At 35.5% G+C, this 27,800-nt stretch overlaps 1 protein-coding gene across 3 annotated transcripts in view; it reads right to left on the bottom strand.

The window, feature by feature from the left end:
* EXOC6B (exocyst complex component 6B) overlaps positions 1 to 27,800 on the bottom strand; it is a 568,031-nt gene that overhangs the window by 305,600 nt on the left and 234,631 nt on the right. For 2 of the 3 annotated variants that reach the window (XM_064494396.1, XM_010994663.3), the window contains one exon: positions 2,669 to 2,845. The exons of the other annotated variant lie outside the window; for it this stretch is intronic. In XM_064494396.1, the coding sequence (XP_064350466.1) occupies positions 2,669 to 2,845 (177 nt within the window). The remainder of the gene's footprint in view (positions 1 to 2,668; positions 2,846 to 27,800) is intronic. 3 annotated transcript variants of the gene reach the window in all.

Here is a 27,800-nt window from a genome sequence, read left to right as displayed (position 1 = left end):
CCATGCAGAGCTTTTTGTGAGTGAATATATGTACATTTTACTGGGAAAAGACTCCATGTATTTTTATCAAACTCTCACAAGAATATATGACCTCTAAATAGATTAAGAACTACTACCCTACTTGTTCTATGCCACAGTTTAAAAGTCAAAATATTTCAAAAACTATTTACGCTGCTCTCAATGAGGTCTGTTGAAGAATGACAAGAATGAAGGTCAGCACGTCACAGTGGGTCACGGAAGACCTTATCTGAAGAATTTATTCACACCATGCAAGAACTATGCCAAGAAACCAGTTTGGAGACATCTAAATAAATAATTCTCTACATGAGGTTTGAGATTAAGAATGTGCACTTGAAGAAGATTCAAACTGAGAAGTAAATAAATCTAAGGTAGGATTTTTTTTTTTAAAGGTAGGATGCCATTAGATGACAGTGAAGTGCTGAATTCTTGTTGTAAGAGCTCAATCAGCAAATCTCCAATAGAAATTCTGTTTGACTTGGGATACAGAACCATTTTTAAATGTTAACTTCTAAGTACATTCTTATAATACTTCCTTTATGAGGAACCCCGACATGTTTTACTAGTCGCAGTTTCTTCCCTGGACCTCAGAAGACAAAACAAAGAATATTGCACAATAATTAAAAAGGACTTGGCCAGGATCTTCAGCAAGTTAATGATAAAGAATAGCTCATATCCAGAAAGTTCTTACTAATATATAAGAACTGTGTATTTGTTTCATTCTTTCATCTTATCACATAACCATCTCTTCGGGGTGTGTATTATCCAGGGCATAGACTACATCTAACTACTATTTCCTTAAGCCATTGAGCCTGAAAAAAATCTAACTTTCTTGATGAGCACCCAAAATGTGAGTAAAAGTGTTAACTGGACTTTCTTGATACTTACGTTTTAATGGTACTACTACCATAATTGTCATCAGTGCTGGGCCTAATTCCTAACAATCTGGTCTCCACGGTGGATCCATATCCTACCAGACCAGTCATGTCAGGCAAGACAGAATGCAAAAAGCATTCAGGGGATCAAGTCTTCCATTTCCATTTCCAGGGGAAAGCTTGGTTTTTCCTTAGCTCTATTTCTTAGAGCTATTAGAAGTTCTTGTTATGCAAGTACAATAGGAATTACAATGAAACTTTCACTCACTGTTAACTATTAATGTACCTCACTTACATAGTAAACATATCCTGATAAATAATAAATACAATTATTGACTTGTATTACAGAAATGTGTTCCCTCAATTACAAAAACCACATAAAAGAATGTAGTACTTGACACAAATGACAGATAAGCAATGAAAATTTAATGCTAATGTTTTAGACACTTAAGTAATTTATTTATTTGCTTTTCAGCCCATTTTAAACAGTGCCAACTTGATTTTTGAAGTGACAGAAGAATGACAATAAGGACAAGCACACTGACAGTAGTGATATGAAATCAGCAAGGAAGAGCAGTGAAAAAGGACAGAAGCTAACATGTGCTGAACACCTTTTATGGTACAGGCACTTGTGCGGTCCTAGGAGGTAGAGATTCCTGTCTTACTTGTAGACCAAGACACTGAAGTTCCAACAGATTAAAAATGACCTAAGATTACAAAGTTGGACAGTGACAGGTTTGGGGCTGCAGCTTTATTGAGGGGAGGAAAGTAAGAAGGGTAGTAAGGGTATAACAAAGAACAATGATGGAGAAGAGACAGGAAACGCAGTTTTATCTGGAGAAATGAAACAATGAGGAGACAAATACTTAAAGGCAAAACAGGTTACTGAGAACAGAAGTAAATGGCTCCTTGCACAAGTCAGTGGACATTTGAAAAGTAAATAATATGATCATTAATGATAATTTTTAAAAGTAAAATAAAGTAAAGTGGCAAAGCCAGAATCTGAACGCAGTCTGTAACTCCCCAAAGCTCACGCCCCTTCCTAACCACCACACTCACAAATAAACTGACCCAGTTTATGCAAATGATACGTATTTTAAAAAACATTTTAACTGGAAATCTCAAATGTCACAGTAGTTTTATTTTTAAAAATACATTAAATATACTTCCAGCAACAAAGAAGGATATAAAAAAACTATACCAGTTCAGCCACTTAATCTTATTCTTTACCTGAAAGTGTCACAGAACTAAGAGGTGATGGATACATCATTAAGTTCCCAGATTCCCTCTAATCACTCATACATTTATTTCCTCCAGAAATGTATTCTCAATTTTCTGGAACCTTTTAATATTTTCAGTCTAAACCATTTCTCAAGGCTAAGAAATCTCTTTGTTTACTCCCTACTGTTTAAAGTAACATCTTTTATTTGTCTCAAGTAACTCTGTTCCCATTTCAGGGGAGGTCATCTAGATATCTTTCTCTAGGTCAGGTAAAGTCTACCTTAATGTAGCACCCCATCAGTATGCAATCCCAAAACCCTGAAACTTAGGGGGAAAATGGGTGAGTATAGTTAAAATCTAAAGAAATGGAATCCAAGATATTTTTGTGCATCTTCAATTTCCTTAAATAGAGGACCATATTGTATTTAAAATGGTATCTAATATCCAGAAGATCACACAAGCTAAATCATATGGGTAAGTTACTCATCATACCTCAAACATACTCTATTTAAACAGAACAACAGGTTCACGTCCCCAGTTCATATGTCAGTTACCTCTTCATCATCTTCCTCATCTTCAACATCCAGGATTCCTGAATCTTGTTCAGACTTGGGGCTAGTGCTTTCTATCTCTGTATCAAAAATCGTATATGCATCTTTCTTAAATTTTCTCTTGCTACCTATTCTGGGTTGTTGCAAGATGATATTATCCAGGTTTCTTTGTTGTTGGGCCTAGGACAGAAACACATACACAGATACAAACAAAAAGAAACAAAGAAATAAAACAATTGAGCATTCAAAGACCTTCTAATTGTTAACTGATTGGTATCTTAAAGACTATACAACAAAATGCCTTAATTTGTAGTCTTAGTCCCAGAAATAAAACCAAGCATATTAATGTATACATTTTTAACCCTGGAGTTATCCATCTTAATTCATCTTCCCGGTTTCCACAGAATAAAAGATAATCAGTCAATACCGTCAAGAAGGCTTTCCAAATACACACACTAAATCACCTCAAAAATTAAATTTACTCATTTTCACCTAAGTAGCCAAGAGATTAGTGCAAATGACTGAATATTTATCTCTTAGAAGATAAGTGCTATACTAGAGCCACTATGCTTAGGAGAGGAACAAGAGACTTTAACCTTAGGGAACTCTCATCAAACACCATTATGTAGATATAAGAGACCAATAAATTGAATCAGGAGAATGAAATTTCTTATACAGAGTGATTTGAACTAATGAATCCAACAGGATTTCATGACCTTAGTCTGTGGAAAACAGAGTTTAAAGCACTTCTTTTTCTAAACTCTTATAGAAAAGTATGATCTCCTCAGCTTAATAAAATGGACTCAAATGATGGTGTGGTTTCCATAGATCCAAGGAAGTGGAAAGTGTGACTATACAGAGTCAACAGGAGAAGTTAAACCAAAATATTAGAGCTGGTAGCAACTTTAGACACCATTCAGGAAACAGGCTGGAAGACAAAGGATTTGTTAGAGGCCACAAGGCCAGGCATGGTGAATCAGAAGCCCAAAGTGTGATTTCCTAAATTCCACCCCAGTGATCTTCCTACTACAACAACAGTCCCTCAAAGCATGATAAAATGTTTCCCCCAAAAGAGAGTTCTGTGGTCATGTAAACAGGAAACACTGTATGTTGTACAAGGCTTACAAATACACAATTAGCAGAATAAAAATCCAAAGCCCTATTTTAAGGAAATTTCTTTAATATGGTCTAATCCAGCAGGTTCCAAAAGTATTTCGCAATGGAACTTTCCTTTAAAAAAAAAAAAAAAAGTATTATCCCAAGCTACAAAGCTTTAAAAATGTGGCCTCTCGGAATATACATTCCTTAATCAATATATGACATTTCTATTCATGACAAATAGAACTCAGTACAGGAGAAAATCATAATCTCCAAATATTCTGAATGAGAGTAAGGAATTCAAGATAAATATTAAGTAAAAGGTGTTGGTCCAGGTACTGGTTAAATGAGACAATTATAACAGGACAGAGAAAAACTTGAACTATGTGAGCTAGTTTCTGCCAAGAAAATGAAAAGAAGCTACATTCCAGAGATTTGAATCAATGGAAACTAACTTGTCTCTCTGCATAGTACTTGCTGATATTTTGGTTTGACTTACACAAAATACATGGCTTCAGTAACAGACCGAGATAGAGAAGGTACACAAACACATTGAATTTATGTTTGTACACAAGACACACATATCCTCCAAGCATTTGAGACCCCAAATTAGACAGAATATCCTTTCTATTCCTCTCAAAAGTAAATTCTTCCCCACTTGCTTTCAATGCAAACCACACAAAAAGGGGTCAAGGACTTTGGAGAGCTAAAGCTTTCATATTTTAAAAAGCAAGCCCTCAGCTTGAGAGTGATCACTTGTCCCTTAACTCTATCCTCTCTCTCAGTACAGCAAAACTAAAAGCTGTCATAATTTGGCCTTATTTTATTGAATCTGAAGTTAAAGATTTTTCTTTCACAATCAATAAAATACTACCAGTGTACCAAAAGCAATCAGGAGGAGCCACACTTGAGTACTATCATTTACACTTGCAATGATACAAATCTGAAAGCATCCTATGGAAATAATTTTAGGTCGTCTATGATTTGTTCTTCTCAGATGTGTCTGGTTTACCCATCAATCTGAAGGGGCACACAGTAGTTTAGGCCAAATCAGCAAATTAAAATTGCAAACCCCATGCAAGAAATCTGAGCACTGCAAGTTTTATTCCAAGACTTTATCAGAACTTGAGGTCTCTTTCAGAAATACCAAGGCTTCTCTGGTCTATAATGGAGCAGTCAGGGCAGATCTACCAAACAGGAACTGGCCACGTTGGAAACACTGAACGATGAAATACTCTGACACTATCCACTATGAAGCAAGTGAAAACTACCATCTATTCAAAACATATGTTATGGGATTGACAGGAAGCGGAAAAGAGTAAATATAGATAATACACGTAATACATATTTAAAATTAAAATGTGTCATGAAAATCCATGGGAAAAAAAAAAACAATAAAAGCTCTTCAGAGATCTTTTCTAACATGCTAAGCCATCTTACCAGGACCATTAATTCTGTTCTTCCAAAGACAACCTTTACAATCATGAGCCAAAGGAGCAGCTGACTGATTTCTGCTGCCTAGTTGAAGTGGGGGTGACAGGGTACCAAGCACACAAATAGACCTTAGAAGGCATTTAGGCACTTTATTTTTCTTAGCTTCATTCTCTTTGTGAACAGTCTTCAAATTTAACCACCTCTTCCTCAAGACTCCCTCATAGATGTTACTCTCTGGTTTCCTAACATATTGAAAGTAAGCAAAATGTATCCCTCAGTCCCTGTTCTTCCACCACTCTCTCTACTCTCCCAAGATCCAACAGCATATTTCTAGTTTCCTATTACTACTCAGTGTTCTACCATCACTTTACTTCCAACATACTCAAAGTGGAACTTACTGCCTTCTCATTTCAGTTCCCCTGCATATTATGGCTAGGCCCTTCTTAAACCACATTATTCATCACATCGATTAAGCATGAGGGGAAAAGGGTGGAAATTTTTAAACAAGTACAAATCCAAACTCCATTATCTATCACCTAGACTCCACCACAATGGAAACTGAACCTAATTTTCCCATGTATCTCTCCAACATGACTCTTCTACTTGGATCAGACTCTACCTCATAATATACTAGCAATATTTCCACTATCATACCTTTGTTTACATCATTTCTCTACCAGATGACGTCTCCCTGCTTGTATGCACTCTTTGCTCTAAAACCTAACTAAAATTCTTCTTCCTTTAGGAAGCTTCCTCTCACTGTTCTAACTCAGTGCTTTCTCTCTGTTTCCCTACGTTTAGTCAAAAACATACTGTATATCAACTTGGCCCCAGACATTGCACCGCATATTGGGTATACAAAAAATAAGATGGATTTTCTGACTCTTGAACTGCATATTATTCTATTATGAGAAATAAGACAGGCAAGTCAGTGGCTCAGATTCAGTGCAATGAGTATAATAATAAAAATAAATGCAGGTGCAATAACTGGACAAAGGAAAAAATAATCATATCTTCCCTTGGAGGGGTTTCAGGAAAAGCTTCACAGAGGAAGAAGTAGCAAACTATGTTCTTAAAAGATGAACATGATTTTTCCAAAGGGAGGTAAAAAGAAAGGGTAACCATTCCAGAAAAAAAGGAACCACATGTGAAAAGACCTCTACATGTGAAATAACACTATCCATCCAAGGCATAAGGAATTTTATATGAGAAAACAGGTTTTTAGGACTAACATGAGATAAAGTTAAAGATGCCATATACAGCAGTTTCAAGGTTAGCCAGTAGGCAACGGAGAAACTGAAGAAGAAACACCAGGGGAAGAACAGGATCAGCTCTATAACTGAGGCAAATCCTCTAGGAGTAGAGGAACGGTCAACTGGGAGAAGATAAAGACTAGAAACAGGGAAACCAGTAAAGATCACTAAATGAGTAACAACAATGATGAAGGTTTGAATTAAGGTAGCGGCAGACACAGAAGCAGCAGAAGCAACAGAATTTACTGATTTTAATGTTTTAATTAATTTTAGAAAATTGTAATAAAACATTAATTTGAATGTTTTAATTTGAATGTTTTAATGTACGTGGAAAAGGGGAAGGAAATAAGAATAACTCCAAGTTCCATTCAAACAATAGGAATGGGGGAATAATAAGTTGAAAGAAGAGAGAAGATGAATTCAGTAAACCTGTCAGATGTTCATGTAGAAAAATGACAGTACAGCAATTCAGTGTGTAAATCTTCTATTTTTGAGGATAGGAGACTTACTTTGCCATTCTTAGAATCCCCCAAGCCCAGACACAGCGACACGTACGGTAAACTCAGATAAATGTTTACTATATAAAGGTAATGGATAACAAATAAATCCATAAGAGGATGAGATTTGGCCCAATAAAAGATGAGGAATATCTTAAGAGACGTGATTTGGATTTTCTCCTACCTATTCGAAGAGGGGGGGAAACCCTCGAGAATTACCTGATCTGAATTAACCACCTAAAAATGTAGCTATTCAAACTTTCACAACTGTCATTACATACGTTATTCAATAAAGTTTTATTGTGAAACAACTTCCTAGGGTACCTAGCAGTAAGGCTCAAAGAGTTAAAATTCTGTGAATCAAGTCAAAGGCTTCTGTCTTTATCAACCCAATACTGACCTCTAGTGGGCTAAATGAATATATACAAATGACCTTGAGGATTAGAAACTAGTTGAAAAAGGAGAGATTTGGGCTTATAGGTTGGAGGCTTGCTATGGACTTCAGTTACAGGATGCTATACCAAAAAGAAAGAAAAGAGAAGAAAAAATTTTCTTGCAGTAAGACAGTTCTTTAAGTCTAAGCTCTGCAATGTATTAAGTCTTCAAACTTGGGCAGGTTCTTCTCTACGCAACAATCTCATTTATTAAACAACAACAACGAAAAAAACAAAGTTAATAAAATGTACCTCAGGACCTCCACAAGGATTCAATGGGATAATAGACATAACAAATCTTGAATTAAAAGATAAGTCAAACAAAAAACACTAAAAAGTTAAGCTGTATCTGTCTTCCCTCTCAAAATGAAATAAGAATCTTGTTTCATGGTCTACTCTGGAAGCATCTGAGATCTAGCAATATTTAGATCCTTAATTATTAATGGCATCTAATTCTGCTTCACAGTGCCATTCAATTTTGCATTTTCACTACATTCCAAGTATCAGATACCTGTACTGGACATCTCTTGTGCTTAAAGATCCACTCAGATTCTCTCAGCTTTAGCTCTTATTCCAGCAGAAACATCAGCAGCCTGTTCTGGGCAGCCTTGGAAGTGTCACGTAGTGTAAACCAAAACCAGTTCTAGCACCCCACCACACCTCCAGCTTCCTGCCCAGGGGCTCTGCTGAGAACACAGTGTGGAATACCACAAGAAGTACTTAGCATTCAAGATCCTCAGCCCAGAAGTGAGGCAAACCCTGACCAAAGAGCTAACAGAAAAATGCTCCTCATTTTTGTTCCTCCTCTGGTGAGTTCCATATGGCTTCTCAGAAGGTCCCATGGATTAGGGAACCAAACTGCCCCACAATTGTTATCACTGTTCTAACTTTACCAATTTCTCTTTTCACTCCTCCTTATACTTAATGCTGGAATAAACCACTCATGTACCAACCTCTCAGGTTTCCCCAGGGAAACCAAGGCTAAAATAATATCCCATACAATAGACTGAAGTAGGATTGTAACCTCATGACTGAAGCTCAAAGAATAACCATGAAAATAATTGGTAAGATCAAGATATAAAGACTCCAAAGCTAACTCTTCAGTTCTCACCAATCAAAAGAACTACAAAAAGTTGCGAATGCAAAGTGGTTTCTTCTCGTTTATCAGCGCTAGCTCTGGCAACTGGTACTTTGGCAATTAGATCAAATATCAGATTTTATTCAAACAAAATAAAAACAAAACAAAACAAGGATAATGAGTTAAACTAAAGGGAAAAAAAAAACATAGCAAGATCATATCCAAAAAGTTATTTACATATTAGTGCCCATAGGAGTGTGTATATGTGTGTGCGTATTTTATGTGATATTTTAAAGGAGGGCTAAACAAATAAACAATTTCTCATACACTTTAATCAGACCCCAAAGAACTTCAATCAGTAGAATGAGAAATCTAGGATTATGATACTTGTGAAGCTTTTTTTTCAGTTGAGAAAAAGTTTTCCCTTTATCACCTTTAAAATTAAAACTGAGATCCTTAGCCCTTTGAAAGTCTCCAGTTCATATTTAAAACTATATTTCATTGAGGGGGAAACAGTCTTTGAACTAACAAAACTCACTGCAGTAAGATGCACTAGATGTAGGCAAGCAACAGTAATTTTTAAAAGAATTCTCTTCTGAATTAGGATATTCCCAGCTCTTTTGAAATACTATCTTTTTCCTTTGTCAACACATACACACCATAAACACAAACAATGTTAATTGTAGTTAATTGTAAAATAAATTAGAAAATAAACATAAAGAAAAAATGGAAAACAATGTACAATTTCTATTCAGTAATAATCAATTATTTGGTGAATGACAACCCAGTCTATATATATAAAGATTTCTTTTTGTTCATCTGTATTTTTCTATTTATCTGCATAACTGCTAATACATTTATATTGGTATATCAAAAAAGTATTACTTAATAAAGTTTTCAAATCTGCTTTTTGCTTAAAATATTTTACAAATTTCTTTCTCTACAAATAAAAACATTTATTAACAATATTTGCACTGTATTGCATTTCAAAGAATGGATGTTTATTTGTCCATAATGAACTATAAGACATTTATATTGCCTCCAATATTTTGCTATTTAATAATTCCTGCAAAGAATATCTCCAGAGCTAAAATTTTGTGCATATCCTTAATTACTTTATTAGTAACAGAAAACCACTCCTTCAAATGACTGCTCACTCAAGTTTATAGAACAATTCATGTTTTCCCAGTTTATTTGTTTTAAGTGTCTGCCAAATGAACATAACTTCACAATTTTAAAAATCTAATAACACTAAAATTATTTCACTAAAAAACAGACTCCTCCTTATGCCTTTTCCCATACCCAATCCTGCTCTGTAGAGTTACTATTTTTATATTCACATTTCCAATAATACCCTTAATTTATGTTAAAAAACTTACATCGCTTAAAAATATACACCTCCTTACCCTACTGCTTCTTCAGTTATCTTCCCAACATAGTACTTTAAGGAAAAGCAATAATCAATGTTAATCATTATGTCATGTAACCAAACTGTCTCATTACAGAGCCAAGTACATACGGAAGGATTACATATATTTGATTACAGTTTCTTTCTTGTACAGCTTTTCGTTTTTCTTGGAGTTTCAAACTTCCTACATTTTTTTAATTCTATAATATTCTAACTATAATTATCTTGATTTGTTTCCAAAAAGCTTACCATAATAGATATTCTATCAAGACCTTATTATTTCTAATGGTATAACCTGGGCTGACTGTCTTATAAGGCCTGCTTCACAGTTGTCACTCTGAGGGGCTTATTTCATCTCTCAGTGGGGATAAAGCCATAGTTCCAATAATTCCATAGCTATCTTTCACTTAATTTAGTCCTTCATTTTGTTGACATACATCTTCAGGTAATTCTTACGAAATGAAACATGAGAGTTAAATTTCTTGAATCCTTCCACTTTAAAAATGACTTTAATCCTCATCCAAATAAACTGATAAAATACTTAACTGAGTATAGAACTTAAGGTTGAAAATCATTTTACCTCGGACTATCGAAGGCATTGCTCCCTCCACTGTCTTCCGGCATCCATTTTTGCTAGTGGGAAAAGCAATGACGTGTTGATCTTCACTCCTTGGTCTGTTACATTACTTTTCTTCTCTGGAAGCTTTTCAAGCCTTTTACCTTCTACATCCTCAATTTCACAAGGATGCACGTTCGTGTAGGTCTTTGTTTAATTTGTTCATTATGCTGGGTAAGTAATATATCTGGAAGTGTGAGTCCTGGCATTTTCTAATACTAATGCTGTGGTGATTTTCCCCCTTTGTCTAGAATTCCTAACGGATACTGAATCCTCCCATAATACCTCCTGATGACCTTTGCAACATTTTATATAAAGAACAAAATTTCTTAATTTTTGACAATACCAGCGAACTTTTCTGACATATTCCTCTGTCTTGTGCATTGTTCCATCCAAGCACTTTTTCTTATTGTTACTTGTTTTCTTATATTGATATTTTTTGTCTTTCTTTCCGCTTGCATATTTTCCTCAAATATCCATTGATCCTTGGCCAGTTATTCATATTTAAAAGTAAGTCACTTAGAGTTTACAGAAAAGTCTGTGAGCATAGGAAAGCTTGTCAACTAGCAAGCTCCACTTTAGGGAATTCTATACAGGAAATCACCTCTTTGATGGGGAAATCCAAATGGCAGTTTATGGCAGTCCTTTATTAATTTCCCTAGAAAAGAATCTTCCAATCTCCCACCTAAGAATATAAGTGTAAATATTCCATCCAAGGAAGAGGAGAAGTAGATGAATTAACTGTTTTCTAAACTAACTTTCAACAAATCACGCCATTTTAAGCCCCTCATCTTATCCTCACATCTATAATAGCTCACACCTCCAAAGACTCAGCTTATCTGGAGTTACCGCTATTGAACTGTTTTCTCCATTCTATGTATACCTGTTTATACTTTCAGCTGTGGCTTAATACACCCTGCTATATTACTTGCCACTCTTCCCTCCACTTTCTTTTTTTTACCTACCAGCTTTATTATTTTTGATATATAATTATATGAAAGCTTAAGGCAGACACCGTGCTGACTTAACACACATATATATTACAAAATGACTACCACAGTCAGGTACTTAATATCTCCATGCCCTCACATACTTACCATTTTTGTGTGTGGTGATAATATCTATGACCTACTCTCTTAACAACTCTCAAGTATACAATAAAGTATTGTTAATTATAGTGACCATGCTGTATATTAGATCTCCAGAACTTAGTCATTTTATAGCCACAAGTTTGTACCTTTGACAAATATCTCCCCACTTCCATCACCTCCCAGGCCCTGGCAACCACCATTTCTACTATCTATTTTGATGAGTTTGGCTTCTTCAGATTCAACATACCATGCAGTTTTTGTCTCTGACTGACTTAACTTAGCATAATGCCCTCAAGGTCATTCCATGTTTTGCAAAAGAGAGGACTGCCTTCTTTCATGGTTGAAAAATATTCCATAATGTGTGCGTATCATATTTTCTTCATCTTGTCATCCATAAACGGACACTTAGGATGTTTCCATATTTTGGCTATTGTAAATAATGCCTCCTGCTTTGTTGTTCTTTCTCAGAATTGCTTTAGCTATCCAAGGTCTTTTGTGGTTCTATACAAATTTTAGCATATTTTTTCCTATTTTTTCGAAAAATGCCACTGGAAGTCTCATAGGAACTGCACTGATTCTGTCAGTCACTTTGGGTAGTAGAGACATTTTAACAATATTAATTATTCCAATATATGAACATTAGATGTGTTTCCATTTATTTTTACTTCTTTAATTTCTTTCATCAATGTTCCGTAATTTTCAGGTACTTATATTTTGCCTCCTTGGTTACATTTATTCCTAAGTAATTTTTCATGTTTGATGGGATTATTTTCTTTATTTCTTTTACAGATAATTCATTGTTAATGTATAGAAATGCAACTGACTTTTGTGTGCTGATTTTGTAGCCTGCAACATTACTGAAGTCATTTATTAGCTCTAGTATTTTGTGGAGTTTACAATTTTCTACATATAAGATCATATCATCTGTAAATAGAGAATATTTTACTTACTCCTTTTCAATTTGGATGCCTTATTTCTTTTACTTAAATAATTTCTCTTGCTAGGACTTCCATTACTCTGTTAAATAGAAATGGTAAAGAGTGGGTACTTCTGTCTTCTTCTTGATCTTAGAGGGAAAGATTTCAACATTCACCATTGACTACGTTACCTGTGGGGTTGTCGCATATGGCTTTTACTATGTTGAGGTATGTCTATTTTATACCCAATTTGTTCAGAGTTTTACTGGTGAAATGATGTTTAATTCTGTCAAGTGGTTTTTCAGCATCTATTGAGATGATCTTATAATTTGTATCTTTTGTTCTACTAATGTGGTGCAGCAAATATACTGATTTGCATATGCTGAACTATCCCTGCATCCCAGGGATGAATCACACTTGAGCACGGTGTGTGACACTTTTAATACAGTTTGATTCTGCTTGCTAATATTTTGCTGACAGTTGTTCCACATCAGCTAACCAGGAATATTGGCCTATAGCTTTCTTCTTTTGTAGTGTAGTGACCTAGCTTTGGTATCAGGGTAAGACTGGCCTTGTAAAATACGTTTGGAACGTTCCCTCCTCTTCAATTTTTTAGAAGAATTTGAGAAGAATTGATGTTAATTTTTCTCGAGATATTTGATGAAAACAGTGAAATGTTTGGAGGTTTTTTTTTTTTATTACTGTTTCAATCTCCTTACTCATAACTCATAACTGGCCCTTTCATTTTCTATTTCTCCCTGATTCAGTCTTCAGGAGTGTGTTGTTTACTTCTCACACATTTATGAATTCTCCAGTTTTCCATCTGTTACTGACTTCTACTTGCATAACCACTGTAATTGGAAAATATATTGTGTATGATTTCAATCTTCTTATACTTGTTAAGGTTTGCTTTGTGAACTAACATATGATCCACCCTGGAGAATACCCCTTGTGCACTTTAGAAGAACGTGTATTTTGCCACTATTGGATTGAATAATTTGTATATTTTTAAAGTTCATTCGGTCAAGGGTTTATTTCAAGTCCAGTGTTTCCTTATGAATTTTTCTGTCTGAATGATCTACCCATTTTTGAAAGTGGTATATCTTAAATCCCCTATCATTACTGCATTGATGTGCACTTCTCCCTTCAAAACTGTTAGTATTTGTTTGATATATTTAGGTACTCCAACATTGCATGCAACTCTACTCTCATTCTTCCAAAGATTTATCATGCCTTCTTCATTCACTTCATCATTTTCATTCAGTTCATTCACCGATGAATTTAAAAGCAGTTATTATAACTATACTTGAGGTGGTAAATTAAAATACTCACAATAAGTGAAAACACAATAAATCTCAGCAGAGAAATAAAAACTATGTAAAAACAACCAAATGTAATTCGAGAAATGAAAAATATAATATCTGAAATAAAGAATTCATCACTTAATGCACTTGACTGCCAAACAGAGATAACTAAGGAAAAGAATCAGTGAACTTGAAGACAGATCAACAGAAATTATCCACTCAGAAAAAAAATTTAAAAAACAAACACAAAGAACTGATCCTGAAGAATATGAGGGATAATACTGAAAACTCTAACCTAAGTAGAACTAGAATCCTAGAAAAAGAGAAGAAATAAAATAGTGTAGAAAAAACTCTGAAACAATAATGAGTGAAAATTTCCCAAATTTGATAAAAGACACAAAGTACCAGAGTCAAAAAGCTCAGTGAATCCCTATAGGAACATCATGGTCAAACTACTGAAAATCAAAAATCAAGAGAAAAATTTGAAAGCAAAACACCACACTTTATACAGTGGGAAAACAATACAAATGACAGTTGATCTCTAATCAAAAACTACAGAGGCCAGAAAGCAATAGAAATGAAAATGAAATTGAAATTGAAAACCTATCAACACAGAATTCTAAATCCAACAAATATCCTTCAGAAATTGCTATATGTTGAATTGTATCCCCTAAAAAATCCTGAAGTCCTAACCCACGGCATCTCAGAATGACGTTATCTGGAACCAGTGTCACTGCAGACCTATTAAAGATGAAGTCATAATGCAGCAGTCTGGGCCTTTAATCCAACATGACTGGTATCTTTACAAGAAGAGGAGACACAGAAAGATGACACAGAGGAAGGAGAACATCAGGTGGTGATGGAGCTGGAGACTGAAGTGCTACAACTGCAAGTCACGGAACACCAAGACTGCTGGCAAAACACCAAAGGAAAGGAAGAGGTAAAAAAAAAAAAAGGACTCTGCCTTGCAGGTTTCAGAGGAAGCATGACCCTGCTGACACTGATTTTGAACTTCTAGCCTCCGAGCTGTGAGACAGTAAATTTCTTTCTTTTATTAAGCCACCCAGTTTGTGGTACTTTGTAATGGCAGCCCTAGAAAACTAATACAGGAAAGAAAGCAAAAGGAAAACATTTCCAGATAAAAGGAAACTAAAGGAATTTAAGACCAACACATCTGTACTATAAAAATGCTAAAGGAAATTCTTTAGGCTGAAGGGAAATGATTCCAGATGGAAACTCAGATTCTCAGGAATGAATGATTAAATGAATGAATGAGTGGCATCGAAAATGGAAAATATAAAAGAAGATAGGTTTGTTTGTTTTTTTCAATACATAGTGGTCAAGGAGAGTCCCTCTCAAGTGGCATTTGTGTTCCAGACATTAGTGCTTACTTATTTTATACTGGTAGAGACTTAAGAAAAGAGAGACACAAACATGTGATCAGTGTCTTAATCCTGACTTCTTACACATATTTTAAACTACTGTAAACAATATAATATATTCTAATATCTGAAAGGACAATAACTACCTTGTTAATCATATTTCAAAAGTCTCTTAGTTATTTTCAAACACAACACTGTTTTAGAATGCCAGCAATCTGAAGACAGGAGTATTACAGTAGCACATTAGACTAGCACATTAATAGATCACTCAAAATCATGTATGCACTATTCTAAGATAGGTGGTCCATGGATAAACTAAATTTCAAGATAATCTTAACATTATTTTGAAAATAGCATTAACTCTTCTCCACAGTATTTTACCAGTTTGAGTTTTGTACCTTTTACCAATATCAATTCTTAGGTGTTTATAAAAATGACCTCCAAATATCCAAAATATAAGTAAAGTTGGGAAGAAAAATAATCAAGGGTAGGAAATACGCTCAGAGTAGTACTATCTGCGTAATATTTAATGCTTTAACTTAGCCTCCCAGGAAAGATAAGGCATATATATATAAGCAAGATGATTCTCTCCAAAGACCACGCCATCCCAACTGAAAAGGTCCAGAAATAGTTACAACTTAAAGTATCTGTTCAATCATTATTTCAACTAAATGGTTTCCATTTTAAGTATGGTATCAAAAAGATGCCAATTTTGCAATCTACTTCTAGGCCTTCATTATAAAAATGAATAAAGTTTAAAAATAAGATTTTATGCAAACCATTTTTTTGTTCAGAAGATGACTCTTAAACTTGTAGAGATAAAAACTATAAACATATATCCACAAACTACACACATCCCGTAGTCAAGTTTAACAACTCACATAAATTTTAAATCACTTTTCTCAGTCAACCCAAGCTAAAGAAGATATAAAAAGTAAACATCTAATAAATATATTACAGGGAGTCCAAGATGGCAGCATATGAAGATGGTAAGCTCACTTCCTCCTGTGGACACACCAAATTGACAGCTATGTATGGATCATTTTCCCATGAAAAAGATCTGAAAATGAGATCAACTACTTCTCCACCACAAAGGACAGAAGAACCCTATCAAGACAGACAGGAAAGGGAGAGAATATGGTCTCGGCAAAAACACAGCTCAGTGCAGCAACACACAGAGTAGAGGGATCTCACCAGTTCAGTGCTTCTCCTGAAGGAGCAAAGGGTTGGTGCTCCACATCAGGAACCCTAACCCCTGGGATCTGTACCAGAGAGACAAGCACCCAAACACCTTGCTTAGAAAACCAAAGAGGCTGATATTCAAGGGACAGAAAGTGCTGTAGAGGAAACTGAGATTCTCCTTTTAATGGGCTAGCAGGCGGTCTCACTCACCCAAGTCCCAGCAAAAAAACAGCCTTTGAAAAGCACCTAGACTATATGTGAGGGCTATTCATTTGCTAATCTAAAAGCATCCGTAGGCAGAGCAGTGAACAGCTGAAACCATCCCTGGAAATCAAGGCACCACCAGATGCCATGATTGCATTCTCCACCTACCCCGCTAGCACAGGCAGGCAAGTTTGTACATCACCCTCCCACTACCTTGCTCAGACAGGCAGGGGCAAGTGGTCAAGGAACTTTTTTACTATCTTGCCAAAGCTGGAGAACATGGACAGTTGCAGCACACCTCAACTCCCTGGCTGGGGTGGGAGAGCACAAGCAGCTGCAGCATTCTCCCGCTTTCAGCCTCAGTCTGGCCCACACCCACAGGCAAAGGGGACACTCTCCCACTGCACTGCAGAAACATGCAAGCGCCACACATTCAAGAAATTTTCCTACTGTCTTTATGAAAATGATGAGCATGACTCAGCCTCTACACTCTCAGCTGCCTTGCAAAAGCCAGTGGGTGCACGCAAGCCACAAAGGGGACACCATTTGATCACCTGACCCTGGTGGCCAAGGGGACTTGCTATGGAGCTCCACAGGACTATAACAATCAGAAAGACAGTTCTTGGCAGGCCACCACTCTCAGGACACTGCACCGACAGCAGACTGAAACACAAAGCCAGTCTTCCTGTGAAAAATGTCTATTTACTCAGCCTGGAGCTTCCATCTCAGGGACAGGTTTCAGATTTCACACACAGCTAGGGGTTAAGGATGCACTCCCAGGGAATATAAGCAGAAAGACACCATCCCTGTACATCTCTTTTGCCTCAATATACCTCAGCAAGACCTCCCAGAAAGGAGATTTATTAACTCATCTGGAGCCCCGAATTTTGCAACTGTCTCCCAGGGGACACTTTCCAGATCTCTTGGACTGGTGGCCAACAGGGATTTTGAGTCTGGCCCTAAAGAACTGTGTACATTTGCATACTTTAAAAGCTGCTGCCTGAAAATCTGGTTGGCAGCCAGCCTGAAAATAGGTGTTAAATGAGATTCCACCCTTAGACAGATAGGTCTTGGTACACTCTCGAGAGCAAGGAGGAAACATCAGAAATAGATTAGGCAGTTTAGACAATCACAAAGGTTTCAGAGACATCTAAGAGCTAGGGCAAGGTTGAACAAGAAGGTTTATCACCTCCACAAGGCCACTCTTTCAAGACTGACAGAGGTATCTGCTTCAACTAATATATAGAAATAAACACAGTCATGCAAAATGAGGATACAGAGAAATATGTTCTAAACAAAGAACTAGAAAAAAAAACTCAGAAAAAAGGCCTTCATGATACAGAGATGAGTAATCTACCTGAAAAAGAATTCAAAGTAATGGGCATAGACATACTCACCAAATGTGAGAGAAGAATGGATAAGCACAGTGAGAACTACAAAGAAACGGAAAATATAAGAAAGCGCCAAACAGAAGTCACAGAGCTGAAGAATGCAATAATTGAACTGAAAAATACACTACAAGAGTCCAACAATAGACTAGATGCAGCAGAAAAATAGATCAGTGAAATGGAAAACAAAGCAATGGAACTCACATAGGAAGAGCAGCAACCTAAGAAAAGTGTAAGTAAAAATAACTTAAGAGATCTATAAGACATAACCAAGTGAAATAACATTTGAATTACAGATGTCCCATAAAGACAAGAGAAAGAAAAAGGGTCAAATTATTTGAAAAAAAGAATGGCTGAAAATTTCCCTAATCTGAGGAAGGAAACAAACATCCAGGTCCAGGAAGCCCAGAGAGTTCCAAGTAAGATCAAACCAAAGAGAACCACACCAAGAAACATTATAATTAAAATAGTAAAATTTAAGGACTAAGAGAGACTCTTAATAGCAGTAAGGGAAAAACAACTTAACACATACACAGAAAACTTTACAAGGCTATCAACAGATTTCTCAGAAGAAATTTTGCAGGCCAGAAGGGAGTGGCATGACACATTAAAAGTGCAAAGGAAAAAACTGCCAACCAATAATTTTGTACCCAGAGAGGTTATCATTCAAAATTAAAGAGGAGATAAAGAGTTTTTCAGATATGCAAAAGCTAAATGAGTTTATCAGCACTAAACCAGCCTTATAAGAAATGTTACAGGGACTTCTCTAGGTTGAAAAAAAAATTATACTAATTAATAACAAAGAAACATATGAAAGTCATTACAAATCTCAGAGGAAAAGGTAAATATATAATAAGGTAGCAGATTAATCACTTATAAAGGTAGCATGAAGCTTAAAAGACAAAATAAATAAAATTAGCTAAAGTTACAATAATTTGTTAAGGGAATGTAAAATAAAAAGATGTAAAATGTAACATCAAAATCATAAAATGGAAGATGGTGTAGTAGAAGGAGCCAGAGCTCATCTCCTTTCATGAACACACTAAAATCATAACTAACTGCAAAATAATCATATAAAAAAGACTGGCACCTACCAGAAAACATATTCTATAACTAAAAACATAAAGAAGAAACCACAACGAGATGGGTGGGGGGGGGCAGACTCCCAATATAATCAAACCATATACACCCCAGGTGGGCAACTGACAAATTAGAGAATAATTATATTGCAGAGGTTCTTCAACAGAAGTGAGAATTCTGAGCCCCATGTCAGGCTCCCCAGCCCAAAAATTGGGAACCAGGAAGAGAAGCACCCGAGTATTTGGCTTTGAAGGCCAGGGGGGGCTTCACTGCAGGAGTTTCATGGGACAGGGGGAAACAGAGACTTCACTCTTAAAGGACTCACACAAAGTCTCATGCTCACCAGGACCAAGAGCAAGAGCAGTAATTTCATTATGAGCCTGGGCCAGACCTACCTGCTGGTCTTGGAGGGTGTCCTGGGGAAGTAGGGAGAAGCTGTGGCTCACCCTGGGGACACAGACACAGTCATGGACATTTCAAGCAGTATTTATCTGCATGAACTCTCCTTTCTTGAGGCAGACATTTTGCTTGGGTCATTGGAATGAAGACCTGGCCCCAGCAACAGCCTGCAGAATTCAGTGCTGGGAAGCCTCAGGTGAAACAACTAGCTAAGTAGTCACATAACCACCCATCAGCAGAAAGGCTGCCCAAAGTTGTCCTGAGCCCACAGTCGCCTTGAGACACACCACTAGACACAGCCCTGCCCACCAGAGGGCCAAGATGAGCCCCACCCATCAGTGGGCAGGCACTGGCTCCTCCCACTAGAAAGCCTGCACAAACCACCAGGCAACCCTCACGCACCCAGGGGCAGACACCAAAAACAAGAAAACTAAATCTCACAGCCTGTGGAATGAGTTCTCAAATGCAGGCCAGGCCCTATCCTGGAAACAGCTGGTAACTGTCCCTTGAGTGATGAGAGGGGAGTGCCCTCCTGGGATGATTAGGACATCTCCAACTAAGGGCCACTAATCCAAGGTCAAGAAACATAACAAATCTACTCATACATAAAAATACAAATAGAAATTTAGACAAAATGATGCAGCAGAGGAATATGTTACTGCCAAAAGAACAAGATAAAATCCCAGAAAAAGAATAAAGTGACATGGAGATAGGCAACATACACGAGAAAGAGTTCAGAGTAATGATCATAAAGATGACCAAAGAACTCAAGAGGAAATGGATGCACAGAGCGAGAAGTTGGAAGTTTGTAACAAAGAGTTAGAAAATATAAAGAAAAATGAAACAAGAGCTGAAAAATAACAATAACTGAAATCAAAAATACACTAGAAGGAATCAATAGTAGAATAAATAAGGCAGAAAAATGGATCAGGGAGATGGAAGACAAAGTAGTGGAAATCACTATTGCAGAATAGAAAAAAAGAAAAAAGAATGAAAAGAAATGAGGACAGTTTAAGAGATCTCTGGGACAACATCAAGCATACTAATATTCACATTATGTGGGTCACAGAAGGATAAAAGAGAAAGGGCCTGAGAAAATGTTTAAAGACATAATTGCTGAAAACTTCCTTAACCTGGGAAAGGAAACAGTCATGCTAGTCCAGGATGTGCAGAGTCCCATAAATGATCAACCAAAAGAGGAACACAAGATACACTGTTATCAAAATGATAAAAATTAAGATAAAGAAAAAAATATTAAAAACAACAAGGGAAAAGAAACAAGTAACATGTACATAGGATTGTAAGAGACTACTATGAGCAACTATACACAATAAAATGGACAATCTGGAAGAAATTGACAAGTTTTTAGAAATGTACAATCTCCCAAGTCTGAACCAGGAAGAAATAGAAAATAGGAACAAATGAATTACCTGTACTGATACTGAATCTATAATTTTAAGACTCCCAGCAAACAAAAGTCCACAACCAGATGGTTTCACAGGTGAATTTTACCAAACATTTAAAGAGTAATGTCTATCTTTCTGAAATTATTCCAAAAAATTGCAGAGGAAGGAACACTTCTGACTCATTCTATGAAGCTACCATCACCTCGATATTAAAACCAGACAAAGATATTACAAAAAAAGAAAATTATAGACCAATATCACTGATTAACATAGATGCAAAAATCAACAACAAAATACTAGCAAACGAACTTCAACAATAGATTAACAAGATCATACACCATGATCAAATGCGATTTATCTCAGGGATTTTAACTAGATTTATGGTGTTCATTTCACAATGTATACAGATGTCAAATCACTATGCTGTACACTGGAAACTAATATAATATTGTATGTCAATTACACTTCAATTGAAAAATAGTGTTACAAAGCAACGTAGTCATAGTATTATCGCCAAACTGGAAAATAAGCTGTTATTCTCAATGTCCCTTTCATTTCTTCTATATTAGACAGGCTTATGAAGAAGTGTCTTCTTTTTTCCTATTTCACTTACAATACTTACCATCAAAAGCTAGATGAGAAAAACAAAAACACAAGGGAAAAATGAAGAACTGTAGTGGCAGAAAATAAAACCAACAGCCACTTGGGATCTATCCTGAACAGAAAGAATTATTCTATAATTTAGTATTCTATTGATTCCACCCTTTCAGCACAATAAAAATTCTTTATGTATCTTCATCAATCTTTATCCAGTGCGTTCCTTCTAGGAAACTAGGTAATTCTTGCCTTTTGCCCATATCTTTAAGTTCTGGAATGCATTCCTAATAAAATCCAGAGTCTCAAGAGCTCTCAGAAGCAAAAGAGATATCTATCTTTCCAAAATGTCTGAGGTAGAAGTGATTTCACTCAAAGGCAAGTACCATTACCACATTTCTTCTAAACTCTGATGATCACGTTATTTGAGACAGGTGTGGGCAAGAAGGCAGCTGAGAAAGGCAGGGAGTAGGAGGAGAGAAAAATAATACTAAGTAAATCTAAAAGAAAAAAATCAGATGTCACTATTAATATTCCCCAAAGGACAAATGCTTCCCATTCTAACAACATTATATTGACGATTCCAATGCACTATAATATTTCCTTTCAAACGTACCATTACTTTTTCTCTCTGCAGTAACATATCATAAGAAAAGGAATCCTTAGGCCCCAGCTTCAAACTGTCTGTCAGAAAGAATTTTCTTTTTGTGACAGATTTCTTCACAAGGAAGTTAAAACTAAAGGAATTACTATGACAAAACAACACAACAGCATGACTAAAAAAATACTGGACAATCATGAGACATAACTTGTAACTGTTACTCATTACTTATATAACCTTATATGGTTTTGGTTTGTTTGTTGGAAAAATAAATGAAGATTTAGAGTCTCTGAAGATAACTCTAGCTTGAAAATTATATATATTTATTATTTCAACACCTGAAACAACATAAATTCATTTTTAAAAGGGTAGAAAAAATTATTAGACTTTAAAAATGAAACAATAAAGGGATCCATTTATTTAAAGTACAATAACTCTTTCTGACAAGATAGATGATACAAAGTTAATAACTGCTGTATTAATTACTATCCACAAAATTTAAGTCAAAGCAATAACTGTAATCCTAAGTAGACAGCAAATTTTCCTCCCTTCTATCTTCTTCAACAAAGTGTCACAAAGTGCTCTAACTTTCTTATATGTTATCAAATTGGAAAATATTCAGTAGTATATATTGAATATTTGAAACACTTAAGCACATGGTTCAGATAGAGAAAATTATTCTTTTGTTAAAAGAATAGGTTTTAAATTTTGGAAAGGAGCAAAATATTAAGGTATATTTGTAACTTCTTTGGATCTAATGGATCCACTAAGGCATCCTAGCGGCCTTAAAATTATTTTTCCCCTAGCAAAATTAAAAGAAGTCTAAAAACAAGTTGCTCTAAGTGTGTGCACTGAGTCACTAGAACTACTTCTCTATGTCTACCTACATATTCTCTTCTCATGGCTTTGCACCAAGAAAATGATTTAGCAGATCCAACATAACTTACTTGACGTGGTACTGAATGAAAAAAAAAAAATGATGTGTTAGAAACCCACATTTGGATTTAAACATTCTGTTTCAAATAAGGGCTTCTGTAAGAAGTTCAATGAAGAGAAGAAATGTAAAGACCACATCAAAGTGAACAGCAATACTCCAACTGCCCTCTAAAGAGGGGAGAATGATGAAGGAAGCCAATTTTTAGCAGAGGAAATCCGTATGTTTAGTGTGGTTTACTAGGAAAGCCAGGGTATGCTTCTCCTATCCTGTAAATTACCTTGACTTTGGGGCATGATCTTGGAACTGCAGTAAAGTTACTAGATGTAAGTCATTGGCTATGCTGAGGGCTAATGAGACCAAGGATGGTGGACTCAAATTTATATAAGATAATTTCCCATTCAGAATAACTCCATACACAGAGAAACTTGGTTATGTGGTCACTGTTAATCATAACAACCATGAATTTGTTCATAAAAGCTACTTAAAAAGCTGAACCAAATTTCCCACAGCGTTGAGTTTCGATGAACCATAGTAGACTAGGAGAGTGTTATGGAAAAGAAGGAACATATGTACGTCTACTACCTACTTCTAAGAAAGTGCCATAGAGAACAGAATAGAAATAAGAGTAATTTAGCCAATCTATGAAAGACCAACCATTACAAATATAATCTAGTTTATGAAAATATATTAAAGGGCTGATATAAATGTCACAGAAAAATAAGTAGCCAGCTGTAAGATTTAATCTCAATAATATTATTAAAATTTCCAATTTAGACTGTCCTTCTAACAAATGTGATTTTAAATACCATGCTCTTATACACAAAAGAAGCTAGTGAAGTTTGTTTCAAAAAGAAAAACAAATTAATTTGCTATTCTGTGTCAATCACTGCAAGCTGATTTACTATGAAGCAGGTAAAAGAGAGTTTAGGTTAACTCTATGGTTCTGACTAGTCACTGCATATTTTGTGTTATGATGTTTTATGAGTCTTTTTAACGGACTGAGATACACTATTTTAAGACACCATTTTATAATATCCTTATAAATGGAATCATATTTTTTAAATATTACAAAAAGCAGGCTTTCTATAAGAAGAAAAAGAGAACCAAGTTAATAAAAAATGACAGCAAGAATGGCTCAGGGCCAAAGACCCATTTGAAACTTATAAAATCTTCCTAAGATCAGATGGATATGTTCTCTTATTGCTAGGTGTAAAACTATACACTCACAAAAAGCTTCTGTCTCCACTTTTAACTTAAAAGCCACGTGTTTCTCAAGATATTAAAGGTTCCTATACATCCTCCTAAAAAAAATTCAATTTTGTTATCATAGCACATATCTCATCCAGTAAAGATGACCAATTTTCCATTTATAAAATGTATAAAGTAGAGGATCTGTAAATAATTTTGAATCTAGAAATGCTACTATGTAACAAATAAAAAGAGGAACTATAACATGTCTATTAACAGGGAATTGGATCAGAAAAACTAATGAGATATTATACAACATAAATGTGAAGAAATATTATTCAATAAATTTTAAAACCACACCTTAAAAGAATAGTTACTGAGGATATATTCTTAATATTTTCCTAAGTTAAAAACTAAGATATAATTTATATATACAATATGTTCAAAATTTTATAAAACAGATACAGATATAAACAATTGTAAAGGAATATCCACTACAGGCAATGGTGAACTGATAACTTAAATAAGGAAAACTGAACAAAATACAAAAGCCATCTGGTTAAAGACTTCAAAGAGCTAACAAGACGGTGAAAACCAGGACTCAGGAAAACAAAGTAGCTTAGGGAAGAGACACCAACATTTGTGGCCATTCTTCCTTTGAGGGCATTTACCAATACTGACTGTCTAGATGGCACTTTTTACAATGCCAAAGGATTAGAAAACAGGAATAAAAGTTATGTTCCATTAGGGAGGAAAAGCCTTGGTATATACCCTTCTTTATGGGCTGAAACCTTGAACTTTGTATCTTTTAACAAGATTAAGCCAAGATTAGACAGGCCCTTGTAGGGACTCATATTAAGCATTAAATTGGATTAAAATGATTCTGAAGTGCTACTGTCACCCAGCCTCTTAAAATAATACTGTCTACTAGTGAATGATAAAAGCAAACATGAGTCCTCTCCAAGGAAGGCTACCATCATCCTACACTTCAAATTGTTTCTACAAACAATTTAAAAACTTTAATGTCCAGCAAACAATCAAAAGTGACCAAGCACACAAGCAGATGAGCCAACATGAACAAAAAATATTAGGGGCAAAAAGACAACACAACTCCAAAATTTGTAATTATTAGATACAGACTTTAAAGATTCAAAAGCAGGACATCACTACAGATCCAACAGGCATTCAAAAGAGTAGGGAATATTACAAAAAAACTTTGTACTCATATATTCAACAACTTAGATGAAGGAGATAAATTCATAAACTACTAAAACTCACTCAAGAAGAAATAGATAACCTGAATAGCCCTATATGTATTAAAGAAATGAAGTTTGTAGATAAAAATCTTCCAATATATAAAATTGCTTGCACAGATATTTTACTAGTAAATTCAAACATTAAAGGTATATATATGTGTGTGTGTATATATATATATCTCAAAATATATATTCTACATAATGCTTCCAGAAAACAGAAGAGAACAGAACATATCCAAACTCACTTTAAGAGACCAGTTTTACCCTGATAAAAAACAAACAAAAACTGTACTAGAAAATTACAGACAAATATCCATTGTAAAAACAGACATTAAAAATATGTAACACTGTCAGCAAACTGAATCCAACTACAGAGGTGTATGTGTGTTGTGGGTATGTGAGCTAAAAACTTCAAGGCCAGATGGAATGCAATTTTAGGCTAAGATCTGTTTTTACTCACAACAGGTTTAACACCAAATGTGTGGGTTTGTTCCAAACACCAACCCATTCTCCAACCCTTTGGACACCAAATGATTTATTACAATTCTAACACAAACTACCAGGAGTTAGCATCAGACTCCACAGGTTTAAAGTCTCAGTCTCGTAAGACTGCCATCACTTCAGATGCCAGCCACAAGTGTGGGGTGTCCAGCATACCCACACTTCTGTACTACTTCCTACAAATCAAGAGTTTCCACAACCCCTTCTTCATGTTCAAAAACTTGCTAGGACAGTTCAAAGAACTTAGGAAAATGATGTCAATAGTACCCCCCCTTATCCACATTTCACTTTCTATGGTTTCATTTACCCACGTTCAACCAAGATCCAAAAATATTAAACGGAAAATTCCAGAAATAAACAATTTATACGTTTTAAACAGCACACCATTCTGAGTTGCATTATGAAATTTCTCACCACCCTGCGACTTCCTACCAAAAACATGAATTATCCTTTTGTCCAGTGTATCTTACCCATTAGTCAGTTGATATCTCGGTTATCAAATGAACTGTTAAAGTATTACAGTGCTTGTGTTCAAGCAACCCTGATTTTATTTAATACTGACCCCAAAGTACAAGAACAGTGATGCTGGCAATTCACACATGCCAAAGAGAAACCGTAAAGTACTTCCTTTTGGTGAAAATGTGCAAGTTCTGCACTTCATAAGGAAGAAAAAATCATAGGCTAAGATTGCTAAAATCTACAATAAGAACTTCTATTCATGAAATTAAGAAAAAGAGAGAATAACTTTGTGTTAGTTTTGCTGTAGTACCTCAAACTGCAAAATCTATACTTATAGTATGTGATAAGCACTCAGTTAAGATGGACAAGGTATTAAATTTGTACAATAAAATATTTTGAGAGAGAGGAGAGATCACATTCACATAACTTTTAGTATAGCATACTGTTATAACTATTATACTTTATTATCAGTTATTGTTATTAACCTCTTCCTGTGCCTAATTTATACGTTAAGCTTTATCATAGGTATGTACGTATTGGAAAAAACAATCATATATAGGGTTTGGTACTATCTGCGGTTTCAGGCACCCACTGGGGGTCTTGGAACATTATCACCCCATGGATAAGAGAGGACTACTGTGCTTACTATTATGGTTTTATTCTGAAGAATACAGCTCAAAAACAGCCCAATGTAAGAAATGTATAAAGCAAGGTAAGGCAGGTAGATATGATGCCCAGAGCTTCCATGCCCTACCTCAGTGTGCCACCCTCTCAACTTCTTGATGTGTTCACCAACCTGGAAGCTCGCCAAACCCCACTGTTCAGGGATTTTTGTGAAGGTTCCTTCTTAAGTAGGCGGGATTGATTAAATCATTGGCCATTGATAATTATAATTACAGCAACCTCCTGCTCCTCTCCCCTCTCCCCTCCCCTCTCCCCAAAGGTCTGTAAAGTTCTAATCCTTTAATCACATGGCTGGTTCCCCAGGCAGCAACCTCCCATCCTAAAGCTACCTAGGGACCCACCCAAATCACCTCATTAGCATAAACTCAGGTATGGCTGAAAGGCACTTGTTATGAATAACAAGAGATTTCTTCTCATGCCTGAAACTCTAGAAATTCCAAGGGTTGTATCAGTTCTGTGCCAGAAACTGGGGATGAAGATCAAATACATATTTATTATATCACATATCATATAGGTTCATATTAAAAAATTAACCACGTCATCAACTACATTAAGAGACTAAAAATGAAAAACCAAATGATCACCTCAATAGATGCACAGAAGAGTAAGTGACAAAATTTAACATCCTTTCAGTATAAAAAATTTTAGCAAACTACAAATAGAAGGGAACTTCCTCAAACTAATAAAGCACTTTTACTTATATTAAGCTTATAACATTATACTTAATGGTAAAAGACTAAATAT

This window comes from Camelus dromedarius, chromosome 15 (genome assembly GCF_036321535.1).
Source record: "Camelus dromedarius isolate mCamDro1 chromosome 15, mCamDro1.pat, whole genome shotgun sequence".
Taxonomy (NCBI): Eukaryota; Metazoa; Chordata; class Mammalia; order Artiodactyla; family Camelidae; genus Camelus; species Camelus dromedarius.
Note: the sequence above shows the minus strand (reverse complement) of the source record. Positions and strands in the feature narration are given on the sequence as shown.